At 42.7% G+C, this 24999-nt stretch overlaps 1 protein-coding gene across 1 annotated transcript in view; it reads right to left on the minus strand.

Annotated features, from left to right (window-relative positions):
* ERBB4 (erb-b2 receptor tyrosine kinase 4) overlaps window positions 1-24999 on the minus strand; it is a 971560-nt gene that overhangs the window by 414188 nt on the left and 532373 nt on the right. The window contains exon 3 of the mRNA XM_034786069.1: window positions 14288-14474. Within this exon, the coding sequence (XP_034641960.1) occupies window positions 14288-14474 (187 nt within the window). The remainder of the gene's footprint in view (window positions 1-14287; window positions 14475-24999) is intronic.

A 24999-nucleotide genomic window follows, 5' to 3' on the forward strand; every position in this document is an offset into this window, starting at 1 on the left:
GTGTGCTGGGGCCACCCTGCAAGTAGCAGCCAAGGCTGCTGGAAGCCAGAGTGTGGCTGGTGTTTGCTGGCAGGCTCCTGGGATCAAAGTTGCTGGGCCAGGTCTGCGGCTACACTCAGATAGGGTGTGACCCTCACGTTGGCAGGCTGTTTGTGAGCAGCCCAGCGTGGGAGCTACAACAGAAAAGCATTGTGAGCCTCCCAGCGTCATGGGCAGGAGGTGGCACAACCTCTGACTGGTCTGGATTGCACCCCGGAATGTGACAATTTGACACAGTCAAAATTCCAAAAAATGTTGAGTACTGAAATACCAAAAAATTGGTTTGGGTCAATCATAACATTTCATTTTGTTGTGATTTTGATTTTTTTTTCATTTTATTTTTGCTTTTACTGTAAATTAACTTAAATTTCTAAATGAAAAGTGCTTTCGAACTGAAAAACAGAACTTTTCATTTTGAAAATATCAAAACGGTATATTCTGATGATTTCAAACCGCCCGCCCCCTTTTTTTTTTTTTTCAATAAATGGGAAATTTGTCAAAACCAATTCTTTCCTGCAAAACTTATTGCTGTTGATGAATTGCCATTTTTCAACAGAAAAAAAAAAACCCTTAAAAAATGGAAACAAACTTTCAAAAACTCCTGACCAGCTCTAGTAAGAACCTGAATAGAAATTGGAATAGAACAGTGCTTTCAGCATGTGTTTCACTCCTCAAAAATCATTTTAAACCCCCTTGATGAATTTAGCCTCTGCATCCAGGCCATTTGCTCAGTTACCTTCAATCATTCCTTAATCTCAATTACCTCCATAGCAGCATAGTCATCCACTGTGTTGGAACCAACTCCTGTGCTTTTTGAGGCATTTACTATCAATCTGAGCGCATGCGTCGCTCACCCCAAACAAAACCACTGCCTCGTCTCACATTCCCTCCTCAGGAATACTTGTGTTCTTAAACTCAAAGCATGGGTCTATGTTCATTCCAGCTGGCAGCAGGCAATCCCATGGAGACATGCAGTGTGAGTACGGAGTTTGTATGATGGGGCACCAGACAGATGCGCTCTTACTTTTGCATTTAAAAGCAAACATACAACTGTGTTTTAAAGTTTCTCAGGGGGAAAAAAAATGAAAGCAAAAGGGATTCCAAGGACACAGACCCTCAAGCAGTTTTCAAACATCAAACAAAAGGGCCTTCGGTGTGTTCTCCCCATGTGACACCTTTGTTCGTTCATCCCAAGCCTGCGGGCACATTTCCTGTGACATACAAAAGGTTCCCAATACTGTAGAGATAGATGTAACTACATGTGACTTACACATCTGCTGGTCTGTCTGCCGATCCTTGTCACTCTAGACTAATCAACTTCGTTTTCTATGGAAAGCTGTTCTTCAGAAGCTAGGCAATAATACACTTGGTAGAGGAATGTAGGGGAGAGCTGCAACAGGTTTGTATCAGAAGGATTAAACAGCTGCCTGTCTGCTCATTTATCTATCACAGTTAAGTACACATGAGTACTTGTATTCCCCAGTGGTGGCTGGATTCTGGTATGTATATCTAAATGTGGGTAGGCGCTGTCCATCTCTCTTAGCTGCGTGCGTATCTATTTCTCTCTCCTCCTCCTCTGTGTTGTCTATTTTTATTTCCCCCTTGGCTAAATTCAAGGTTATGTTTTCCTTTCTATCGCTGCCTGGCCATCTCAACGGGTTTGTATAGTTGTGCTCCATGTGGCTCTGCACTTGTACGTTTACAAAAGCACAACGGCACTAACAGGAAGCTGCTTGAAACAGACCTCTTGCACTGGCCTGCTTTCCTGTATTGTCCCCTCTCATTGGCAGTGAGGGCATCTTATGTAGCAGTAACATTCCCTTTTCCCTTCATCCCTCCACCTAAGGCCAGATTGTGAATCCCTTACTCCCATCAGTTACTTGCAGGAGTTGTCCCATCAATTTCAATGGGAGAACTTGTGTGCACCATTGATCAAAGAAGTTACGGGTGTTTTATAGGTTAGGGTTTCACACTGCCACCAATCACTGTGGCATCTGACAGCATATTTTAAATTCTGTAATAAATGCTATATTACTGAGGGGGAAATTTGCCTTTTTGACACACACCACCCAAGTGACGAGAACTTGCGCATACATCTCTGATGGGCATTTTGAGCGGGTGAAGGGCAGACAAAATTCATTGTCCCAACCCACAGGCAGAGAATGGGAGCTGCAATACAGCCCTGTCCCAAACCCAAATGATCCCTGCCACTCCACACGTGCCATGTGGGGTTTGAGTCTGTGTAACTGTGGATAAAGTGGTCCCTACTGCTCCCCAGCTCCAAGACCCCTTTTTACACACCGGCTTATTTGAGGAATGACAAGGAGATCCTGCCCAGAGCACACACAGGAATCGCTCTGTGTGACCATTCTTCCTGCACCCCCACTCCCAGCACAGAAAAAAACACCATGGTGAGTAAGTGATACACAGAGGTGTCCACAGCAGTGAATGACATGCAAACATGACTTTCTGCAGGCCTAATTCACTAATTCATTAAACCTTCAAGGTCTATGGGCCTTATTCCTTGCGCCCCCCAAAAATCCCACTTAAATCAGTGTGCAAGAAATGCAGCATTAGGTCCTAAATCAGCATTTGCCCGAAAAGCTTGAGAGCCCAGCACTTGGATGCGTGTTATTGTTCTATGCCTGCTCCTTGTTCTCAATCAAATACAAAACGTATCGGCAGACAGCTGCTGCAAAGCCTTTCCTGAGCCTTTCTCCTCTGAGTAAAGAGACTCATTTTAGTGTTTGACCTCTGAGTTTCGTGTTCATTATTGAGTCTGGAAACCAACAGATTCACTGCAGGAAGCTGGTCTCTCTGCTGCTTCGACAGCGCATGGTTCACCTACCTTTCGCACGCTGACAGAGGGAGCCTGCAGTGCCACAGCAATAGAACTACCCAGCACACTTTCCTCCCTAACCTGCCCTATTGCTGGAAAATATTAATAGATTAAAAGTTCCCGCGGGACACACAAGAATGAGATTTTAATTATTTTACAAAAGTGCCAACAAATTGCTTGTGAACTGCAGCTCCTCAAAGGGAAATAGGGAGCCAATAGACTTAGATGGTAGACAAATGTAAAATTCATGCCTCTTTCTTCTGAGGAGAGATTGTTTGGGTAATGCAAGTGCCAGCCTTTAAACTGCATGGGGACTTAAAAGGAAAGAGTGATAAAGGAGATTGGAATGGGGTATAAAGGTGATGTGTAAGGGAAAATGGTCACTTTGGAATGGATAACTACTCCAAGCTGGGTACTCTTCTGACTAATCTCAGGAAGGAGAAAAGATATGCTTGGTATCAAAGGAAAACAGTGACCTTCTAATTTGGAAATCTACCAACTAAATTGCTGGTCTTCTATTATCCTCTGCCTGTGGAGTAGGAGCTTTATGCTTTTAAAATACCCTGAGCTAAATAACTATGTGACCAGTTTTGCTTATACCAATATAACTGAGTGGACTTTAGATCTGTGTGCACAATGTTTTTCTCAAAACTAGTGTGGGGTTGGTTTGACAGAACTGCTACAGAATTCACACGGACATAGAAATTTCTTCCTAGCTATAGAGCCCAGTGCATTTTTAGCGACGTGTACAGTAGATGCACTTAGACTTTTGTGTTTCTTGAAATGCCAGCCTTTCTTGACCTATGTGATTGAGCTGGAGGATTACGCTGTAAAACATATGACCAAAGAAATCCCAGTATTGTCAAAGTGCTTCATGTCACTGAAGTTTTGGTGAGCCAGCATTTGGCTAAAAGGCTTGGGGTTTTTCCAGATTTACCTCTACCGTTTACATTTCCCATGAGTTAAAGGATGTTTCCCAAATCCAAATTGTGGAGAGAGTCTTATTTCATCACTGAAAATACACAAATGTCGTGAATTAATGAACAGATTTTATAGGAAGGAACCAAAGAAAGTAATGACAGCCTTGATTATTTTATATGGTGTTGCAGGCAGACAACGCACCCGGACTCATTCCATGATGGCAATAACATTTTGCAACAATAAGGCCTGATCTAAAGCCCAGTGGAGTCAGTGGAAAGATTCCCACTAACTTCAATAGGCTTTGGATCAAGCCCATACACCACTTTGATGAGTGAGAGCTCACAGCGTTCTAATAAAAGTGGCTAAACATTATTATCTCCATTTTATAGGTGGGAAAATACAGCGGTGAAGTGACTTGCCCAAAGTTACACAGTGAGTCAGCGACATAACTGGGAATAAAACCTAGGCCTCCAGACTAACAACCCTGCACTCAATCCTCAAAACCACAGAGGGTAGCACAGTGACAACATAACTGAGCACCTGAGTCATTTGTCATTAGTAGCAATTAATCTGCAGCGACTGGCCTACTTGCAGTGTCCTTAAAAGGGCATAACAAGAAGGCGAGGGGGGGGGAGAGTTAGGTAGTAGGTAACTCATCAGTTGAAGTGTGAATTAAGTTATTCACTAAGGCAAGTGAGGAGCAATTTGAATCACTGCTTCCAGGGCGTTCTGAAGTCAAGGGAGCAATGTCCATTAACACTGGCTGAGGATCAGGCCAAGTTTCTCTTCCCCATCGTTCTGAGACCCCTTTCGGTTACAGGAAAGGCTGTACGGTATAATGATTAGTGTGCTATCCTGCGGTGTGATACTGAAGCCCCACACAGTAATGGGGGCCCTGATGTCATGGATATTCCTGCATGTTATTTTGGGGAAATTGTTTCAGACAACCTACAATCCGATATTGGCGCACGGCTGCGTATGTGAAAACTTTACCTAAAAAATTAAATACCGACTGAGGGCAGGAGGTGAAGATAATCTGGAACACCCCATATCTCAATGGAATTCCCTGAATATTCAATGTGGAAACACTTGCCAATAAATCAATCATTTTTTTACTACTTGCCATAATCTTTCCCAACAAGTTCACTGGTTTACCTCCACTGGTAAGTCTGAGCTGAGAATAGGAAACAGGCTTGAAATCAACAAACAGTGCATGAGCCATTGATCAACAGGATGCCAAATACAAGAACATGCACATGGCAATGCAATGATAATAAAACACTTTAACACTTTAAGCTATGTCTACACTGCAATTAGACATGCACGGCTCACCCATTCCAGCTGGCTCCGGCTGGGGGGCTGTTGAGTTGTGGTGTAGACGTTCCAGCTCCGGCTGCAGCCCAAGCTCTGGGACCCTCCCACCTTGCAGGGTCCTAGAGCCAGGCTCCAGCCTGAGCCCAGAAGTCAACACTGCAAAGAAACCATCCCACAGCCCGAGCCAGCTGGCACGGGCCAGATGCAGGATTTGAACTGTAGTGCAGAAGTATCCTTAGAGATAATGGGTGAAATCCTGAGCCCATTGATGTGAATGGGACAACTCATTTTTTAATGTAATTAGAAATGAAATGACTGCATCTCTCATGGTTCCAAATAGGACACTTATGTCTGATAAAATCAAATATGCCTCTTTCTAGTAATAGGAAGGAGACTGCTGGCAGAGGATGACGGACTTGTTGTTAAGGCATTGGATGGGAGCAAATCGATCTGTGTTTTATTCCTCTCTGTGCCACATACTTGCATGTGACTCATATGCAAGTCACTTTGGGCCAAGTTTCAAAAGGAGCTCAGTTCCAATCTAGGCACCTAAATAAAGGTCAGATTTTCAAAAGCGCTCAGTGTCCAACATGGATACAGTGAGCTGAGCTCTGCTGAAAATCCGACCCTGAGACTAAGCAATTTTGAAAATCCAGTCTATAATCTTTCTGATTTCAGAAGTGGAGGTGAGGATAAATTCACGGTTTGTGAGAGGCTGAGACACTACAGTACTGATCACTACAGAAAAGCCTAGAAAGCCAGGAAAAAAAATCCTCATTCAGGTTTGGATAGTGTGTAGTAAATGAGGCGTGAGACTATACCCTGAACAACTAGGATAAAAGGAAATGTTGAGCCACTGCCTTGTTCACCAAACATCATCCCTCTTCCGCACTGAATGACGGAGAGGTCACACAGCGTAACTAGTAAGAGAACACCACGGTGTCTCTGTCAGCATAGCTATGGTCCCCTATCATAGGCACAGCTTACCTTGACAGAAGGAGTTTCTGTCAGGGTAGGAATACCACCTCCCTGACAGATGTTAGCTACATTGAGAGAAGCCCTCTTCTGTCGACACAGCTGCATCTATACTGGAGCATCTACCCTGTTTTCCCCCCACACTCTTGACTGACATAGCTATGCAAATATAACTTCAAGTGTAGAGTACGCCTCAGTGACTGAGCAGTTACAGTATTGCAATTACATTACACAAGGAGGCAGAGTTGAGGTAACACAAACAACGCAGAGTGCCTCACTTTGCAACTGAGGTGGCTTTTTGCTCATTTGTCTTACGGTGTATATTTCTGCACACACACAAACATATATTTAGGCTGCACATGGAAATTAATATTTGTACGATATTCATCTCAGATTTTGACAGCTCACTGTTGGATTTCTAAACAAATAATCCCTCAAAAAGCCGTATCTATGAAGAATGGCATTTCCTTTGGAAAGAAAACAACATTTGATATGACATGAAGGCAATTTACAATAAGTAGCATATAGTAGTATGGAGTACAGTTGACTACTCTATGGATTCATAAATTGGACCCAGAAGTCAGTGACCTATACTAGTAATTTGGATGCCACACAATGCTGAGTAGTCCTGCTATAAACATAACCGCTAAGGTTGTTGAGTGACGGAGATTGCAGTTAAAATGAACAATTGAGATGTTAGGCTCCAAGGCCTCTGATAGAAGTATAGCAAAATGGTTGACACTGACTTGTCAGAGGATTCCAAAAAAGAAAAAAACAAACAATCTACATCATGGCTCTAGTCCAGTTATCAGACAGAGATCAGGATCAACAGGGCTAAAATAGGATGAACTGGAGAGGAGTGATGAGACAACAGGTGTCTGCCAAGCAAGACTGCAAAGACGACGAGAAGGGTTCGTGAGTGGTCAAGTATGAATGGACTATTAGTACTGATAACAGACAGGGGAACCCAAAAATCCTAGTACCTCACTGGTAGAAGAAGAAAAAATAGCATCAGCTAATATCAGAAGTAGCATTTGAAGCAGGAACAGCAGGCCTGCTCCACACAGTGCACTGAAATATCCTAATACTGACATGAATTTTCAGATGAACAACCAACAAGATTAGCAGGTCACCAAGTGAGGGTAAAACCCCCTCCCAATCAGTCCCATCTCCATCTCCACTGGATGCAGCAGACGTCAAATTAATGCCATCCTTTCTAATCATTAAGGTTTTTTATACATGTGGGGTAGAGAGGCTGAAACTAGAGCTGAATTTTTTTTTGAAAAAAAGGTTGTGTGTTTGTTGGTTTGGTTTGAAATTCACCAAAAATTGTCATTTTTTTTTTATTTTTTGCAATAAGCATTTTTCAATTGGGGGGGAATGTTTAATAGAAAAACTGATCAAAAGCATTATCAAAATGGTTATTAGATATTCTTCATTTACTGAAATCGCACTTTTCGATAAACAAAATACATCAATGTTTTCCACAAAAACGTTTAAATCCACACACAAAAATGATAAAAGCTCAAAAAAAAAAAATACCCTAACAATGGATCCTTTTCCAATCCTTCAAAACAAAACAATTTCATTCTCCTCTTCCCACCCCCTCCGTAAGCTAGATTTCCCCGTTTTAACCATCAAAATTGAGGCTGTTAGGCTGTATGTTAACTGTATGAAGTATTAACACTTTTTCAGTCAGACATCTTAACAACATCTTTGCAAGGATGCATAAATAGAAAGTATGACTAAACAGGAAAATGCAAGTCAGCACTCGGAAGCCATTTCTATGTTATTAAGATTGCCGCTAATCAAAAGCACTACAGAAGAGCTGAGTATTATTATTAACTGATGACTCCAAAAATCTATTTAAACCCCTTTACAGATTCTAAGCCATTCAGGTTTTTACAGACACATATTTACAATCCCAAAGGCCAAGAAGGAAAAGCACTGCCCATTTGTAGATTATACAATTCATCATGCCTGATCTCTGTCATGACATTTATCTTCACACAAGAAAATAGGGGATACCTCAACAGTAGGTATGGCGCTTGTGAATTATGCTTCCATTTTTGCCTTGCCTCACTCATGAAGATAAATGTCACAATGGAACTTGTTCATCAGCTGCTCGATATATTCGGAATACCCTATGTGTGGGCACGGATGATGCCTTTCATTGGATGAACGAGGGTTGACTGCCTCGCTACACGGTGAAGTCAGAAATGATTTGCAATAGGTCATTCCTAATGAATGGAAGGAGAAGGCATAGTCTTGGTCTACACAGAGTGTGCCCTGTTAATACCACATTGTATAATATGTTCAATATTTTAAGCTTGCATTTTATTTTAAGGGTACCTGGCAGAGATTATGAAGGTTCCAAGTGGAGCCCAGCTGAAATGACAACAGCCAGTTTGTTAGCATAACACCTGCTTGCTTTTGATGCATATGTGGAATAATTGACTGTAGATTTTAGAGGTGTGTGATTACATTTTTATATTCCAATGGGAGAAATATGTTTTTATAGCCCAGATTTCTGGAACAGCTTCACATTTCTAGGAACTGATCCTACTGGCGTTTCACAGACAGGACTGCCGCTGAGGTAAATGGAAACTTTAAGTGGCAACTGATGGTGGAATTGAGCCCTTTGTGAGGTATAAATGTAGAATATAACAGGGCATTTGCATGTATCATTTGAATATAGCAGATAAGGTACAAAACCAAAACCACTTGAAGTTAAGTTCAAATATGAAATAGCTCTTGACACAGATCGGACAATCAAAACACAGCTGTTGACACATACTGAAAAGAACACAATACTTGTTTAGAAAAATCTAAAATACTGTCTTTGTATGTGGGAAAGGGATGCAGTTTGGGGACTTGGTTTCAGGCTGTGGCCACACTAAAAGGAGGGAGCGGCATCTTCGGTTACTAAAGGCAAGGGCCTGTGTTTGCATGTGTCTCTCGTACAGCACTAAGCACACAGTCTCAGAGTCTGCTGGGGGCATCTCTGCCCTGGTGGAAAGAATGGGATTGTGAAGCTTGAGTGCACATCTGTCACTAAAAGTGGAAGCATCCTGAGTAGTTATATGATGAGTAACATCTAGGAATCTCTTTCACAGACCAGGATCCCCACTGAGGTAGGCACTGTACAAACAGAACAAAAATGCCTTAACTGTTTGCACAGGGCAAAAATCCAATAAAGAGCGCTTCACCAGGTTTACATGTCGTTCAGAGGGTTACACCCAGGCTTTAATTAGCTGGAATAATTGTACCGTGCAAGGATCAATCTGTTGAAGTCTGCAACGAAGCAGAAGCTTCAGGAACTGGCACTAGTCGGGATAATTTCATCTTAAATTAAATACCAGACTGGGGTTACGATGATTGTTTCTGACTTTGATATGGAGCTGCTGGGATATGTAGACACAGAGGTGAAAGTGGGCCAGTATAGGCTGGTATGGCGTATCGGTAAGAACTGGCCGCCAGTACCGGCCCGTAAACAGTCGACGTTAAAGCACTGTTGCGGCAGTGCTTTAACGTTGCTACCCCCCGCAAAGGATCACCGATAGGGGGGGCAAAAGGGGCAGCTGCCCAGGGGCCCAGCGATTTAAAAGGGCCCAGAGCTCCCGGCCACAGCTGCTACTGTGGCAGGAGCCCAGGCAGCACTGAAAGGCAGGCTGAGGGATTCTGACCCCCCAGCACTGCCCCTTCCACCTGAGGCCCTGCCCCTTCCGGGGGCCCGCAGGCGGGTCCCCGTACCAGTAAGTATTTTATCTTACTTTCACCCCTGTGTAGACACAAATTCACCGCTAATCCAACCCTGAAAGGTGTAATGTCATCCACTTCCACAACCCCAGGTTAGTTTTGCACAGCTAGGAAGAATAGTACGTATTCTAAAATTGTGCTGAAGATGTTAGCAAACTTGTGTTAAATATTAGCATGCTCTGGAGATGGTATTTACAGTATGAAGCTGGTTATGAGAAAAGATAGCCAATGCGTTAGCAGTATTCCAAAGGCAATGGGCCATGTGCTATCTAGGCAATATGAATACTTCCGGATAATCAAAATAAGTCCATCTTCAGCCCCCAGGAAACTGTTTTTAAGCACTTAGAGGAGGCTAGTCTTATTTCACATACCACATCCTGGGTAATAACATGAAACGACTCCATGCTTGTAAAACTAAACTGGCTGTTTATTAAGAGAACTATTTACAGAGATGATGAAACTGCAGCTAGCATTCTAACCATGTGCACCCAGAACGACCTCCTGGTGCCTCATCCAAATTCTTCCCACCTGCAACCTATGCTCGTCCCTCCAAATTCCATGCAAGCTGCTCCAAGGGTAAAAGTTAATGGGGCTAGCCACTTTTCTTCCTAGCGACAATGACACATCTTGAGCAACAAATTCCAAGAGAGGGTTGGTAGAAACCCAAGTCAGATGATGTGGATCCAATGACCAATACTCCATAATAGGAAAGTGCCAGAGGCTGAGCTCAGGGTGGTGTTATGAGGCTTATTTGAAAGAAAGGAAAATGAAATTATTCACTGCATAGATTTGATGCTGTGCCAGTCATATAAAAGTGGCCTTTACAAGGAATGTCTCTGAGTCAAATAAACAGTGAACTGGAGCATGGCAGCTGGTTCAGGAATGAAATCCTGAGCTGGGAACTTAAAACAGCAGCTGTTTCACCGTACGAGCCAGCAAAGCCCTGGCTAAGTGTCTGCTAAAAAACCCAACCCCTCTAATGTCTGTTACAAATGCCCTTTAGTCTAGGAGTCTGTCTATAGTGCAAAACAAAAACAAAAGGTGTGTTCTTAATTTGGGGTAGCTAACCTGCATTCGCTAACGTGGGTTAAAATAGCATTTAAGACATAGCATTTTGGCTGTTAACCCAGGTTAGCAGCTCAAGTTAAAGCCTATAGGGCACATGGGGGTTGAACACATCTTTTCATGCAGTATAGATATACTCTAAGTTACATGAAGCTACAGACCATCTGGATGAACATCTTATATCAGAAGGGTTGGAAGAATCCTAGGACTGGAGAGAAAGGAAGGGTAAATTGGGAGGTGGGGGATAGGAGAAAAGTAGATGTAGGGCTTCGGGGACTAAGTGAAGCACTCCGACATCGGCGTGATGGGCAGAATAGAGAACTCAATCAAAGCCATTATCTGGTTGATGAGATGAGTAATGCCACAGTTGCATACCAACTCACTCTGGCAGGGACATCATTGCTGAAAAGACGTGTGTAGTGTATACGATATGATACTAGGGCTGAGAAGCCAGCAGGAAAGTGTTACTGTCTATGTTTCAAGCCTACCCTCTGCAGAGGTATTAGCACCACAAAGGGAGCCCAGTTACTTAAAAGGTGGGCTGTTAAGCTCTTTCTGCCCTCATTTAGAACCTAATGCTGTCTGTGTTGCAAATGAACTCTGATTGTTTGCCCTCTAGGAGCTATTTATAGAACTGCAGTGTTATTTAGGGGGTTTAAAAACATTTATTTTAATGCGTCAGATTCTCTTTTGTAGCTAGAAAACAAATTCTGTTAGCAATAAATCATAGCAAGTTACAGATTACTAGGGTGCTGATTACATACCTCCACAGGTGGAAAGTAACTGGTTTTTCTGTCTCATGCTTTGTAATGCACCCAATGTAGTGCACCCTTGTGTAAACCACAATATGCCTTATTTTTATGTGTCTCTATATTTGCCTGAAATAGGTCTCTTTGAGGATAATGGAGAATAGGGTGATGGGGTGAGGGGTCACTGATCATGGGGGGAGATGCCCCAAGTGACTTAGGAGCATAACTTCCACTTTCAGAAGTGATTGAGGCTCCTAGGAACTTAAGCATGATTCAAAGATTTCCTAGGTGCCTTAGGCCCAGATTTTTAAAGCTATTTAGGCACGACTGAACTCAGCATCGCAGTGCCTAGCAGATTTAGGAGCCTTCCTGTTTTCAAAAGGATTTAGGCACTTAAGTCTAAATTCCATCAATGCTGAGCACAGCAATGTTTATATAGCTTCAAAAATCTGGGCCTATGTGATTTATGCTCATAAGTCTTTTGGAAAAAAAAAAAAAAAAGCTGCCCATGTTCCCAGAATGCTCCTGTAGTTCAGTATGAGGATATAGCATGTAATATAACAATAATGGGGACATTTGTGAATTGCTAGGTCAAATCAGTCTTCTTTTTGTCTTTTTAAAAGCATCTGCTAATTTCAAGCATGGCTGTACAACCCAGCTAGACATGAACAAAAGGGAACTATTGGCACCCCATTATTGTTATATTACATGCTATATCCTCATACAACAACACAGAAAAAGCCTTGAATTGGGGATAGGGATGCCTAAATTCAGTTCAAAAAGGTTGAACTACACCTTTTTGTACTGAGGGCCAAACTTCAAATCCAGTTGGGGTTACAGTTTGTGGTTTGCATTTAGCCACTAGCAGAGAGATTCCATGTCACAAAGCCACCAGAGTGTGGTATAAAATGATCACAGTTGGTAACCTCTCCTCATGAGGTACCAACGATAAATAAGGTGTCTTTGAATGAACTCTCTGGAAAAGTTTGCACAGCAGCTACCTGCATTCTATTATATGCTAGCCAGGGTTACCAATCTAACTTTCAATCTCAGACACCAAAGTCCAGACCTGAGCAGACATAAATGGTCACAGCTCTATTGAGCTAGGCTAATTTACACCACCTCAGGATATGGCCCCACATTCACCAATTAAAAAAAAAAAAAGAAAATGGGCCACAGTGCCGATTCTGAAGACATTTTTGCATCAAGAAAACTGATAAATAATGGATAACTGACCATCATAAAGCCACTAATGTGCATATGGCTTTGAAATTTCATCTGCTCTTTCAAAAATATTTCTGCTTCACACAAGCTAGACTTGAAAGAGAAGCAAAAGCATTAGCGGGAATAAAGAAAATGCTTTACCTAAAGCAAGTAAGTGTGTGTGTGTGTGTTTATTAGAGAGAGAGAGAGAGAGAGAGAGAGAGCGTGCACACGAACACGCTATATTTTGGTTGGATATGACCAAACAGTTGTATTTTAGCCATAGCTCTCACGGTCTCCAGGGCATATGCCGGGCTAAAATACAACTGTTTGGTAGTATCCACCGAAACACAGCAGTCCTGATCACTGCTGGGGTAAACTGGTGCGGCTCTGATGACTTCAGAGCAGCTATGCCAATTTACGCTGGCTGAAAATCTGGCCCTGCTTTTTGAAGCCTGTTTCATATCTACATTTCCAGCCATTGAACCTTTCCTTATAGGTTAATTCCTTCTAGCCAATGCTATAATTTGGACCATTCCTTCTAGCCAATGCCTCCTTTGGATTGTGAAATCACAAGATATTGGATCAGAACCAAAGAATCTCTATGCAAAAGAATAAATGGACACAAATCTGACATCAGGAATTATAACATAACATTCAAAAACCAGAAGGAGAACATTTCAATCTCCCTGGACACTCAATAACAGACTTAAAAGTGGCAATTCTTCAACAGAAAAACTTCAAAAACTGACTCCAACGAGAAACTGCAGAATTGGAATTAATTTGCAAACTGGACACCATCAAATTAGGCCTGAATAAAGACTGGGATTGGATGGGTCACTACAAAAACTAATTTCCCCCTGCTGATACGCACACCTTCTTGTCCGCTGTTTGAAATGGGCCACCTTGTTTACATTGGCCTCATTAGCACTACCAAAGTGATTTCCATCCCTTCTTGTCAACTGTTGAGAATAGCCCACTTCCAACTTAATTGAATTGGTTCATTAGCATTGGACCCCCCCACTTGGTAAGGCAACTCCCATCTTTTCATATGCTGTGTATTCATACCTCCCTACTGTATGTTCCACTCCATGCATCTGACGAAGTGGGTTTTAGCCCACGAAACTTATGCTCAAATAAATGTGTTCGTCTCTACGGTGCCACAAGAAACAATTGTTGTTTTTGCAGATACAGACTTACACAGTTACCACTCTGAAAGGAATACTATTGCTAGGTACCAAAAAGGGAACTAGATTAGACAAATCTATAAATCTTTTAACTGCATACAACTTTCAACATCCCTATCTATCTAGGTACACATGTGGCCCCTCTATAATGCTAGTATCCAAGGGCATCTGTGTAAATATTCAACAAGCTCAGCTGCCACTATGACCAATCAGCTATTTATCGGTGTTTTCCTTACCAGTCAGGTTCTTCAGGCCAAGTTCCCTGAGTCCAAAATTACCATCCTTTTTGTAGTTAAGAAATATCTCCAAGGCATTTCGGTCCTCGTAGAGTTTTGTCCCACGAATGATGCGTAGGTTCTCTAACGGGAGGTACTCAAACTGATTCAAAGCTACCAGGACATATCCCGTGACTTCTCGGATAGACTGAAAGAGACAGAAGCAACATCCACGTTAGAAATATTTTTCTTTTATTAAATTATGAGATGTTTATAATTTCCACAGTGTTGGCCTATGCCACAATTGAGATTTCAGTTGCTCAGCTGAAAACAAATGATGCATAAGAACTTGTAAAATTAATGTTAAGTTTATACACTGATGCTGGTTTGAACAGCAGAAATCAAGGGCCAGCATCTAATGTCAGTGACGAGGTGCTTTCTGAAACCTGAATTATTGACTATGCATTCAAGTTTGATATTTTAAGGGGTACTTTCTTGTTGAAATATGTGGTGGTACATTTCATATCTGAGATTAGAATCTGGTTCTGAAGCTGTGTCGTCACATAAATCCAGGTAGCACTGTATAAGTACCATAAATGAGAGAAAACACACGTGTCAGCACAAACAGCTTTTTGTATGGGAAAAGAAGCTATTTCTGGGATTGGCAGGTTAACGGGAACGAATTTTGGCAGAAAAGATGGCTGGGACATCTGTGCATAGGAGAGGGAAAGGGACAAGAAAATTGGTTTGGAGGAGTTAAACAAAACATCACACTTTTGCACTTTTAACTAAGTGAGACCAATTTTTGAAATAAAATTCAACTTTTTTTTTTCTGTTTTAAGTGTTCGAAATTGACCCATTTTATCTGGCTCCACCCCGCAACTTTTTATCAAAAACACTGTCAAAACTGTTATCAAAATGGGTTACCAAAAGTTTGATTGACTGAAAACATGGCTTGAATCAAATGAAAAATTTTGATGACCACTTTGATCACATTTGAGAACATTTTGGATTAAAAAAGATTTTTTTTTTAAAAAAGGCACAACTTCCACCCCCCCCCCCCCGCCCCCAGACAAAAAATGGTAGACAAATTAAATCGGCCTTTTTTTTTTGGACCAAAAATACTCCCCAACCCTTTCTATTCAAAGTATTTCAACCAGTTCTAATTGGTCCCAGCTGGACAAGCAGCTTTGAATGGGAGCATCTCTACACCTGCACAGAACTCTGCTGACTTCAGCAGGGCTTCAAGTGGCACAGGAGTTGATCTGCATGGAGCTACTTGCAGAATCCCTTATACGTTGTCTGTCAGTTATTGTTTATCTATCGTGTCTATTTAGACTCCAATCGTGCAAAGACTTCTGCATAAGCTTAACTTTAAGTGACTGAAATCAAGGGGCTACTCACATGCTTGACATTATGTATGTGCACATTTCTTTGCAGGATCAGGGTCTTAAATTGCACATAGTATTAGACAGTCCCGCAAAAAGCAATGTGCACACAGACTATTCAGTGCAATGGGGCCAGTTCCTGAATAGGGCCTCCAGTCACTACCATAATAAAAATATGTGCGTCAATGATATGTATACAATCAAACATTTACCATTATAAAGAAAAGCAACATAGATTTGGGGGTCTCGGACATTTTCAATTCCCAATGTATTAAGAAGTAGTTGCCCTATTTTTATGCCCCATGGAGCACAAATGTTTTAATTAACTTTATAAAAATAACAAATATGTAATAGACAAGAGATGTAATGTTGGCTACTGGACTATCACATAAGGGTGGGTTATATGTTTTGCATATTCTGGCCTAATATTGTCCCATTAAAATCAGATCCTTATATTGCAAGTGAAGTTACTAAAAAGGCTCTGGAGCAATTTCAAAATTTGGTCAGCATCCAAACAGATGACTGTGTCATTACAGGAATCTGATGACAGCCCAATTAATTTAGCTATGTTGGGAAGTGTTTAAGCTTGGCAGAATTTGATTTTTATTTCAATTGATAGAATCAATGCTTATTTTTAAGCATTTTTCTGTTTTTACTGATTTAAATTTTCACGGCTGCATGAAATTATGGGGAAGTTAGACAATTATTTAATGACAGTAGACATTGAATTCAAAAAGTTAAAGCTTTATAAACCATTAAAACTGTCAACATCCCATGTCAAATATACAAAGTAAATATCCTTAAAGTGAGGAATTATTCCTGTTCATTATTCATTTGCTAGTCCATTTGTAACAAGCCTTTCAAAAGTCGAAATCCTGCATTTTGACTCTAAGTTCTCACATAGCATTTTTCTTTCCCTGCCTATGTGTAAATATTTTTTTCTTCAGTTTGTGTTTGTATGGTGAAATGGATGTTTGCCAACATTTACCAGTAAAGATCTAAGCCTTCCAAGCCTATGTATAGTACAATAGCCCTATGCAGAGTTGTTTTATATCCTGGTACACTGGCTTAATTTTCATTAAAAGACGTTTAGCAATTTCAAGATACATCTTTGATTTCAGAGGTTTTCAATGTAGCCAGAACCATTTGGTTTACAAAATCTCCGAAGTTTATTTTGCTTTCCACAGAAACGTCCTGAAAAACATCTCTCCTACCACTCATTTGTTTGTTTGTTTTTTAAACTTTAAACAATACTAAAAATATACTTATGTTTCTTTTATTATTATACTTGTGTTGCACTGCTGATGCCCTAGGAAAGTACTGAATGTTTAGGTGCATTTAGAGGGGCGCTGTCAACTTGGAATCTAGTCAATTAAAACAAAAAAAGACAAATTAACAGCAGTTTCAAGAACAAAAAACTACACCTGCCCATTTTTGTAGTTTATAATCAAATTTTCCTGTTTTTAAAATGTTTCTTCCTTGTTGCCATGTGAAAAGCCCACACAAACAACAGGTGTAAATTGACTGATTACACTGCTCTACAGCCAAAATGCTTCTGAAATAAATGTAGTCAAACTTTACTAATTCTGGGTCACTCAGAACGAAAATGATGCTTAAAATTGTTGATTGGCTCTAGTTTTCAAGATATGCTATTGGGTCAGTATATACGATCATTGACTTGGGAATGGCGGAGGATAAGTGAGTTATAAAGGGAAGGGATCTCAATTTAAACCAGAAATGACTAAAATACATCTTTGACTGGATCTATGAATAAATCTATGACTGGGTTTGGACAGTACTTGCTTTTTAGGCAAAACAATGAATGATGCAATCTGAAGCTGGTATTGCGTCATACATGATATGAATTGCATCATGTTATTCCTAGAAGTCATGGATGATGCAATCATAACGAAGCTTACATCACTCTGCTGAACAAATTGCCCTATATCAGCTCTAGAAATCATACAGTGTCGTGCTCTTATTTGTCAGTGTTTGATTTTGCAAAGGGACACATTTCTGTTTAGCCAAAGTGAGCAGAGATGCCTCGTACTTGTGTGAACAGTGCAGATAACTTCTGCTATGTTTGTGGTGAAGTGACTTTTGCAATCCAAAATCGCAGTATAACCACTATGGTTAAGAAAGCCTATCACCTTTATTTTGGCTGCAAAATTGGAGATTAGGACAAGAGGTGGGCCCCACACATATGCTGCAACACTTGTGCAACAAATCTTCGCTAGTGGTTGAACAGGAAAAGGAAGTCTATGCCTTTTGCAGTGCCAATGATTTGGAGAGAGCCAACAGATCATACCAGCAATTGTTACTTCTGCATGGTGCCTCCAGTTGGGAAAGGTGTGTCAAAGAAGAAAAAGTGGACTGTGCATTATCCAAACATTCCATCAGCTATACGCCCAGTACCCCCCGGAGAAGGACTGCCGGTTCCTGATGCACCAGAATCATTCTCACTTGAGTCAGATGAGGAAGAGGAAGAGGATGAAACTTCTGGTCCTGAACCATCAATGTCACAGGACCCACATTTTCTCCCATCCTCCTCCTCTGAACCACACCTCAGAACACAAGGTGAACTGAATGACCTTGTCAGGGATTTGGAACTATCCAAGAGTAAGGCAGAGTTGTTGGGCTCCAGACTACAGCAGTGGAATCTCCTGGCAGGTGATGTTAGGGTTTCCATGTTCTGTGACCGTCAAAAGGATCTTGTCCCATTCTTCTTCATGGAAGGTGATCTTGTAGCCTGCAACAACATCGATGGTGTGATGGCAGCCCTCAACATCGTTCACGATCCAGATGAGTGCAGACTGTTCATTGATTCATTGAAGACGAGTCTTAAAGCTGTTTTACTGCATAATGGCAATGTTTTGCCACCAATTCCAGTTGGTCATGCAGTCCATATGAAGGAAACCTATGACAACATGAAACAACTTTTGAGGTGCATAAATGATGACCAACATCAGTGGCAGCTTTGTGGCGATTTGAAGGTTGTTGCTCTCTTGCTTGGTCTGCAGACTGGATACACAAAGTACTGCTGTTTTCTCTGCGAATGGGATAGTCGTGCAAGAGATTCCCACTACATCAAGAAAGATCGGCCACTCTGACAGTCATTGGAGCCTGGGAGGAAAAGTGTTCAGCATCCACCACTTGTTGAATCAAGGAAGATTTTGTTACCACCCTTACACATCAAGCTGGGTCTGATGAAGAACTTTGTCAAGGCCATTGACAAAACACAAGCAGCGTTCAAGTACCTCCTTGGAAAATTTCCAAGGTTAAGTGAAGCTAAGATAAAGGAAGGTGTCTTTGTTGGTCCTCAGATTCGTGAACTTCTTCGAGATGATTCATTTGACCATGCACTGCGTGGCAAGGAAAAGACGGCATGGAAAGCCTTCCAGTTAGTGGCAATACATTTTCTCAGAAACAACAAGGCAGACAACTACAGGTTGTTGGTGGAAAACCTCCTCAAGGCATACAAAAGCCTTGGTTGCAACATGTCACAAAAGATACATTTTTTGCACTCTCATCTAGATTTTTTTCTACCAAACTGTGGAGCACTGAGCAACGAGCACGGCGAGCGATTTCACCAGGACATTGCAACAATGGAGAGATGCTCCATTTAATGAATACAAGAGACAAGCCAAGAAGCGCCAAGTAGACACTGAATAGGACTAAACTATTCGACATTGGTGAGGCCTCATCTGGAATACTGTGTCCAGTTTTGGGCCCCACACTACAAAAAGGATGTGGAAAAATTGGAAAGAGTCCAGTGGAGGGCAACAAAAATGATTAGGGGTCTGGAGCACATGACTTATGAGGAGAGGCTGAGGGAACTGGGATTGTTTAGTCTCCAGAAGAGAAGAATGAGGGGGGATTTGATAGCAGCCTTCAACTACCTGAAGGGGGGTTCCAAAGAGGATGGAGCTCGGCTGTTCTCAGTGGTGGCAGATGACAGAACAAGGAGCAATGGTCTCAAGTTGCAGTGGGGGAGGTCAGGTTGGATATCAGGAAAAACTATTTCACCAGGAGGGTGGTGAAACACTGGAATGCGTTACCTAGGGAAGTGGTGGAGTCTCCTTCCTTGGAGGTTTTTAAGGCCCAACTTGACAAAGCCCTGGCTGGGATGATTTAGCTGGGAATTGGTCCTGCTTTGAGCAGGGGGTTGGACTAGATGACCTCTTGAGGTTCCTTCCAACTCTGATATTCTATGATTCTATGATTCTATGTACATAATAGTTTTTTGCCTTTTGTTTCATAATACATTTTATTTATATAACCCTTTTGCTGATTTTTAAAGTGTTACATAAACAGGACAGGTGAAAGATTATCATGTAAAGCAACCATAAACACATGAAAAGACCTAGGTTTCCAATTTATGATGAAAACTCTACTATCCACACAATATACATAGACATAAAATGTAAAAACTTAAATATCTTAGAAACAGTAGCCAATCAGTTGTTTTAATTGTCATATTTGAATTCAGCACATCAAAATAAATAATAAATAGCACATTTTATCGCTGAAGCAGACGACTTCTCAAAATTGTAGACCAGTATTATCGCTGTGATTCAGCAAGGCACTTAAGTTTTTCCAAATTTCAAAAAATTCTGAGGAGTTCCAAGGCTGGTGGAAAAATGGGGGAAAGAGAGGGCATTCACAATAATGCCCTGCTGCCCCCCTTTTTGGGGGGCTGAAGTTCAAAATTCTCATAAACACTTTTGATGGGGGGGGAGAAATCAACATTCATACTGTTCATCAGCTCCATTAAAAATCATTTTTGCCCAGAAAACATTGCATCCCCTAAATTTATTTTGGAGGTTAGAGGGATAGTTTCAAGCAGCTCCTTTTAGCTGAGGAGTCAAGCGAGAGCAGGATCCGGTTCGCAAACTCAGTTGGGTTGGGAATGTATGTTGGGAGGTGCCTTCCTGTCTAGTCCTACCAGTGAATACAGGATATGCCAGTAAGCTTCCTTCCCTCACTGCCAAAGGATTGAGCTATGCTTTTGTGTAGGAACTCTTAAGAAAACTCTAAACAAATCAGTTATGCTAAGAATTTTAACCTCCACCATGAATTTCCTGGTTGTTGGTTTAATATAGACATACATAATAAGATGTTGTTATGACAAGAGTCAACAGATGGCATCATTACATACTAGGAAAGAATATGGACGATTGTGTGAAGATTGGGAAGATGTGCTGCTGTTAGTTTTGTTATGCACGAGGCTGTGTAGCAGGTGCTATGCTATCTGCAGAAGTGTTCGCTCTCTGCCTTGATCTGTAATTGGAGTCAATTTCTGAGGCAGAGTGCCCCTGAAGCAGGCTGAGATTCCTGAAAGAAGGGATGGTCCTGCATGCTGTTTGTAACTACCTCTGTTCCAGGACTCATGTATGTGTGACCAGAACAAATTTCACATAGAACATACTTCCATCCCATTCATAATGTGTCATAATGTGTCCTGGTGGACATCATTAGGGGAGGCAGGTCACGTTCAGTACCACTCTCACAGCCTGTAAGCACACAGGATAGAGTCTACACTGTAGCAAAACACCTGTGCCCTTGCAGGATTCCAGAGCCTGGGCTCAAGCCCAAACCCAAACATCTACACTGCAATTCTGCAGCCCAGCAGCCCGAGCCCTACAAGGTTGACTCAGATGACACTAGGGTGACGAGATAGCAAGTATGAAAAATCACGACAGAGTGTGGGGGGTAATAAGCACCTATATAAGAAAAAAACCCAAATATCAGGATTGTCCCTATAAAATTGGGGCATCTGGTCACCCTAGCTGACACAGGCCTGCTGCAGGTGTTTTATTGCAATGTAGACATACCCACGGAGACATGGTTGCACATCAGCTACAAAACAGCAGGTTTCTCAACCTTGTGCCTTTTGAGAGCATGGGAGTCCACAACTCCCTTATTTGGGCTATGCATTCTTTCCCAGGATTTGGCCCTTATCACACTACTTGCCTGGCAAAAAATAAATAAAGGCAATGTTGAAGCAATTCAATTCTTGTTGTGCCTCATTTAGCACGGCTTTCATTTACTTCCTTGTTAAACTTCGCCTTGCAGATGTGCGGATTTTGGCAGTTCTTCTGCTGCACTGATGCTAGCTCTTCACACTTGTACTTCTTGAGTGACATTCAAAATTCATACACCACAAGTACAAAAGTCAATATGGACACTATGCTCCAAAGATAATCTGTTTAGAAGTTCTGCTTTGGTGTGCAGACTAGGGTTGCCAACTTTCTACTTGGACAAAACTGAACGCCCTTGCCACGCCCCCTGCCCTGCCCCTCTTCTGAGGCCCTGCCCCTTCTCCACAGCCCCGCCCCCAGTCACTCCATACCCTCCTCCCCATCGCTCACTCTCTCCACCCTCACTCACTCGCTCATTTTCACTGGGCTGGCTCAGGAGGTTGGGGTGAGGGCGAGGGCTCTGCCTGGGGGTGCGGGCTCCAGGGTGGGGCCAGAAATGAGGGGTTCAGGGTGCAGGCTCCAGGCTGAGGCAGTGGGTTGGGATGCAGGAGGGGGTGAAGGCTCTGGCTGGGGATGAGGGATTTGGGGTGCAGGAGGGGGCTCTGGGATGGAGGGTGGAGCCAAGGGGGTTGGTTGGAGTATGGGAGGGGTCTCTGGCCTGAGGCAGGCAGTTGGGGTGTGGGAGGGGGTAGGGCTCTGAGCTGGGGCCATAAATGAGGGGTTCAGGCCATGGCAGGGGGCCCCGGGCTGGGGCAGGGGGTTGGGGTGCAGGGGGATGAGGGTTCTGGCTAGAAGTGCATGCTCTGGTGTGGGGCTGGGACTGAGGAAGTTGGGGTGCAGAAGGGTTCTCTGGGCTGGGATCAAGGCATTCGGAAGGCAGGAGGGAGATGAGGGCTGGGGCAGGGGCAGGGAGTTGGAGTGTGTGTGTGGGGGTGAGGGCTCCGGCTGGGGGTGTGAGCTTTGGGGTTGGGGTGGGGCTGGGGATGAGGGGTTTGGGGTGTAGGATAATGCCCCAGGCTGGGATCAAGGGGTTCAGAGGGCAGGGGGTTGGGGCACAGGAGGGAGTGAGGAGTGCAGGCTCCAGGTGGCACTTACCTCAGGCGGCTGCCGGAAGCAGCAGCACATCCCCCTTCTGGCTCCCACGCAGAGGTGCAGCCAAGCAGCTCTGTGCACTGCCCTGTCCCCAGGTGCTGCCCCCGCAGCTCCCATTGGCCAAGAACCACAGCCAATGGGAGCTACAGAGCTGGCACTTGGCGTGGTGGCAGTGCGCAGAGCCCCCTGGCTGTCCCTACATGTAGGAGCTGGAGGGGGGATGTGCTGCTGCTTCCAGGAGCTTCACGGAGCCTGCCTTAGCCCTGCTGTGCCCCTGACCAGACTTTTAATGACCCAGTCAGCAGTGTGGACTGGAGTCGCCAGGGTCCCTTTTCAACCAGGCATTCCAGTTCAAAACCAGACACCTGGCAATCCTAGTTCAAAGCATTGAATGTTGGGGGAGGGGAGCTAATACCAACAAAAATCAGTTGTGTTAATTTATATTTTTTAAAAGGCCTACTTTTCATTCTTCAAGACAAATATCAATCTAGATTAGATTGTAAGATCTCGGTGGCATCTTTCTGTTGTGTTAGTACAGCACCTAGAACAATGTGGTCCTAGTCCTTGACTACAGAGCCCTTAAGTGCTACAGTAATAGTACTAATAAATATAAACATCAAAGCAAGTACTTCCAATCTATTGAAAGACTCAACCCTTTTAGCAGTCATTGCACATGGTGTTCCAAACAGTATGTGTGGGTAGGGGTTGTTTTTACAGTTTTAGGGAACACACAATACTTCTGAAAGGAGCCAGTTTTACAGTATTTGTTAGTGAATTCCTTTATTACACACTCAGTTGGTGTGGTATGTTTGGGTAGCAGTTGTGCCATTTACCCCTTTCTGCCTCATCAGTGTGCTTCAGCTGTTCTGGAGAGATCACCTCAGGGCGCACTGGCAATTCTGGACCATGTCGGCTGAAACCGCCAGCCAGGAGGCCAAGCAGTGCCAGTTTGGATGCCGTTCTCACCGGCCTGCTCAGAATCTGAGCCAACTCCGACTGAAATCGCTAAAAAGATTTCCCTTAATTTCAATGAGGATTCCTAGTTTTTAAGGTCAGAAGGGACCATGTCGTATGAACTTCTGTATAATTCAAACCAAGACTAGGCAGAGCTCGAACCTCTCACCGCTCGCACACAAAACTGACACTTTCCACAACTCCACCACCCAGCTGCACAAAAATCTAGGCTATTATAGTATCAGGACATAAGAACTGGATCTTTCCCTCCGCTAAATTTTGCTGTGCTATCTTCTTACTGTTCAGCTCTCTCTGTGGTCCCCATAATATAGAAAACACTTTAAGGAATGATCTGAACCAGGTGTTGACATTCTAAATTCACTGCTTTCCGTTCAACATTAATCTGGTTCTCCACAGCTGCACACTGTTTTGTACCCCTGTTCTCCTTTATGGGCGGGCTCCCTGACTGGACTACATCTCCCATGGTGCAATGCGGTCAGGGGACTCCCATAAAGCACCATGCCAGTTCTACCACAGGGGTAACCCCACCGGGGTGAAAGGGAATATGAGATGCCCTGGCTATAACTGCTATGAAGCATTTCAGTAGCTGAGGCAGACGTAGGTTACTATCAAAGTGACCCCAAACTAATTATTTTCTTGATTGAAAAACCTTCCCCACCCCCTGAAAATTTGGATTTTGCTGAAACTGTTTCCCAGCCAAAAAATAATTTTGATGGAAAATCCCTGGCCAGCTCTATGCCACAGTTACTTCCCAACCATGAGGCATAATCTTCTTCATCAGTATCTGACGGGAGAAGAAACAGATTGATGTTACCCACAGTGGTTTTCATTCTGAAGTAAACACAACCTGGCAGCCCAATAACATGCATTCAGGAGAAGTTTCCTCCCTATATCCAGCTGACATTTAAAAAAAAAGTATAGATTGTAATGAAAAGATCGGAAAACCCTCCCTCGTTGAGGGAGGAGGGATGATGTTCACACAACCATGACAACAGATGCTTGGGTGGTGGAAAGCAGATGGGAAGACTCCTCTGAGGAGACAAGAGTCAGAGGTGGCTGCTTCTCTGACTTGGCTTGTTAGATTTTTGTTGTTTATTTTATTTATTTATTTTTAAGGAGAAAGAGTGCATGTTTCTAGTAGAAAAAAGAAGCAAACCTATTATAACGTGGAAAGTTTAACTCTTTACAAGCTAGATTTAAATGTTTGTCAAGGCAAAGGATACGAGTCTGATATATTAGCAGGACACAAATATTCACCCCCATTAATATTCACTCTGTGAAACCTCGGTGTTCTCTG

Source organism: Trachemys scripta, chromosome 11 (genome assembly GCF_013100865.1).
Source record: "Trachemys scripta elegans isolate TJP31775 chromosome 11, CAS_Tse_1.0, whole genome shotgun sequence".
NCBI classification, from domain to species: domain Eukaryota; kingdom Metazoa; phylum Chordata; order Testudines; family Emydidae; genus Trachemys; species Trachemys scripta.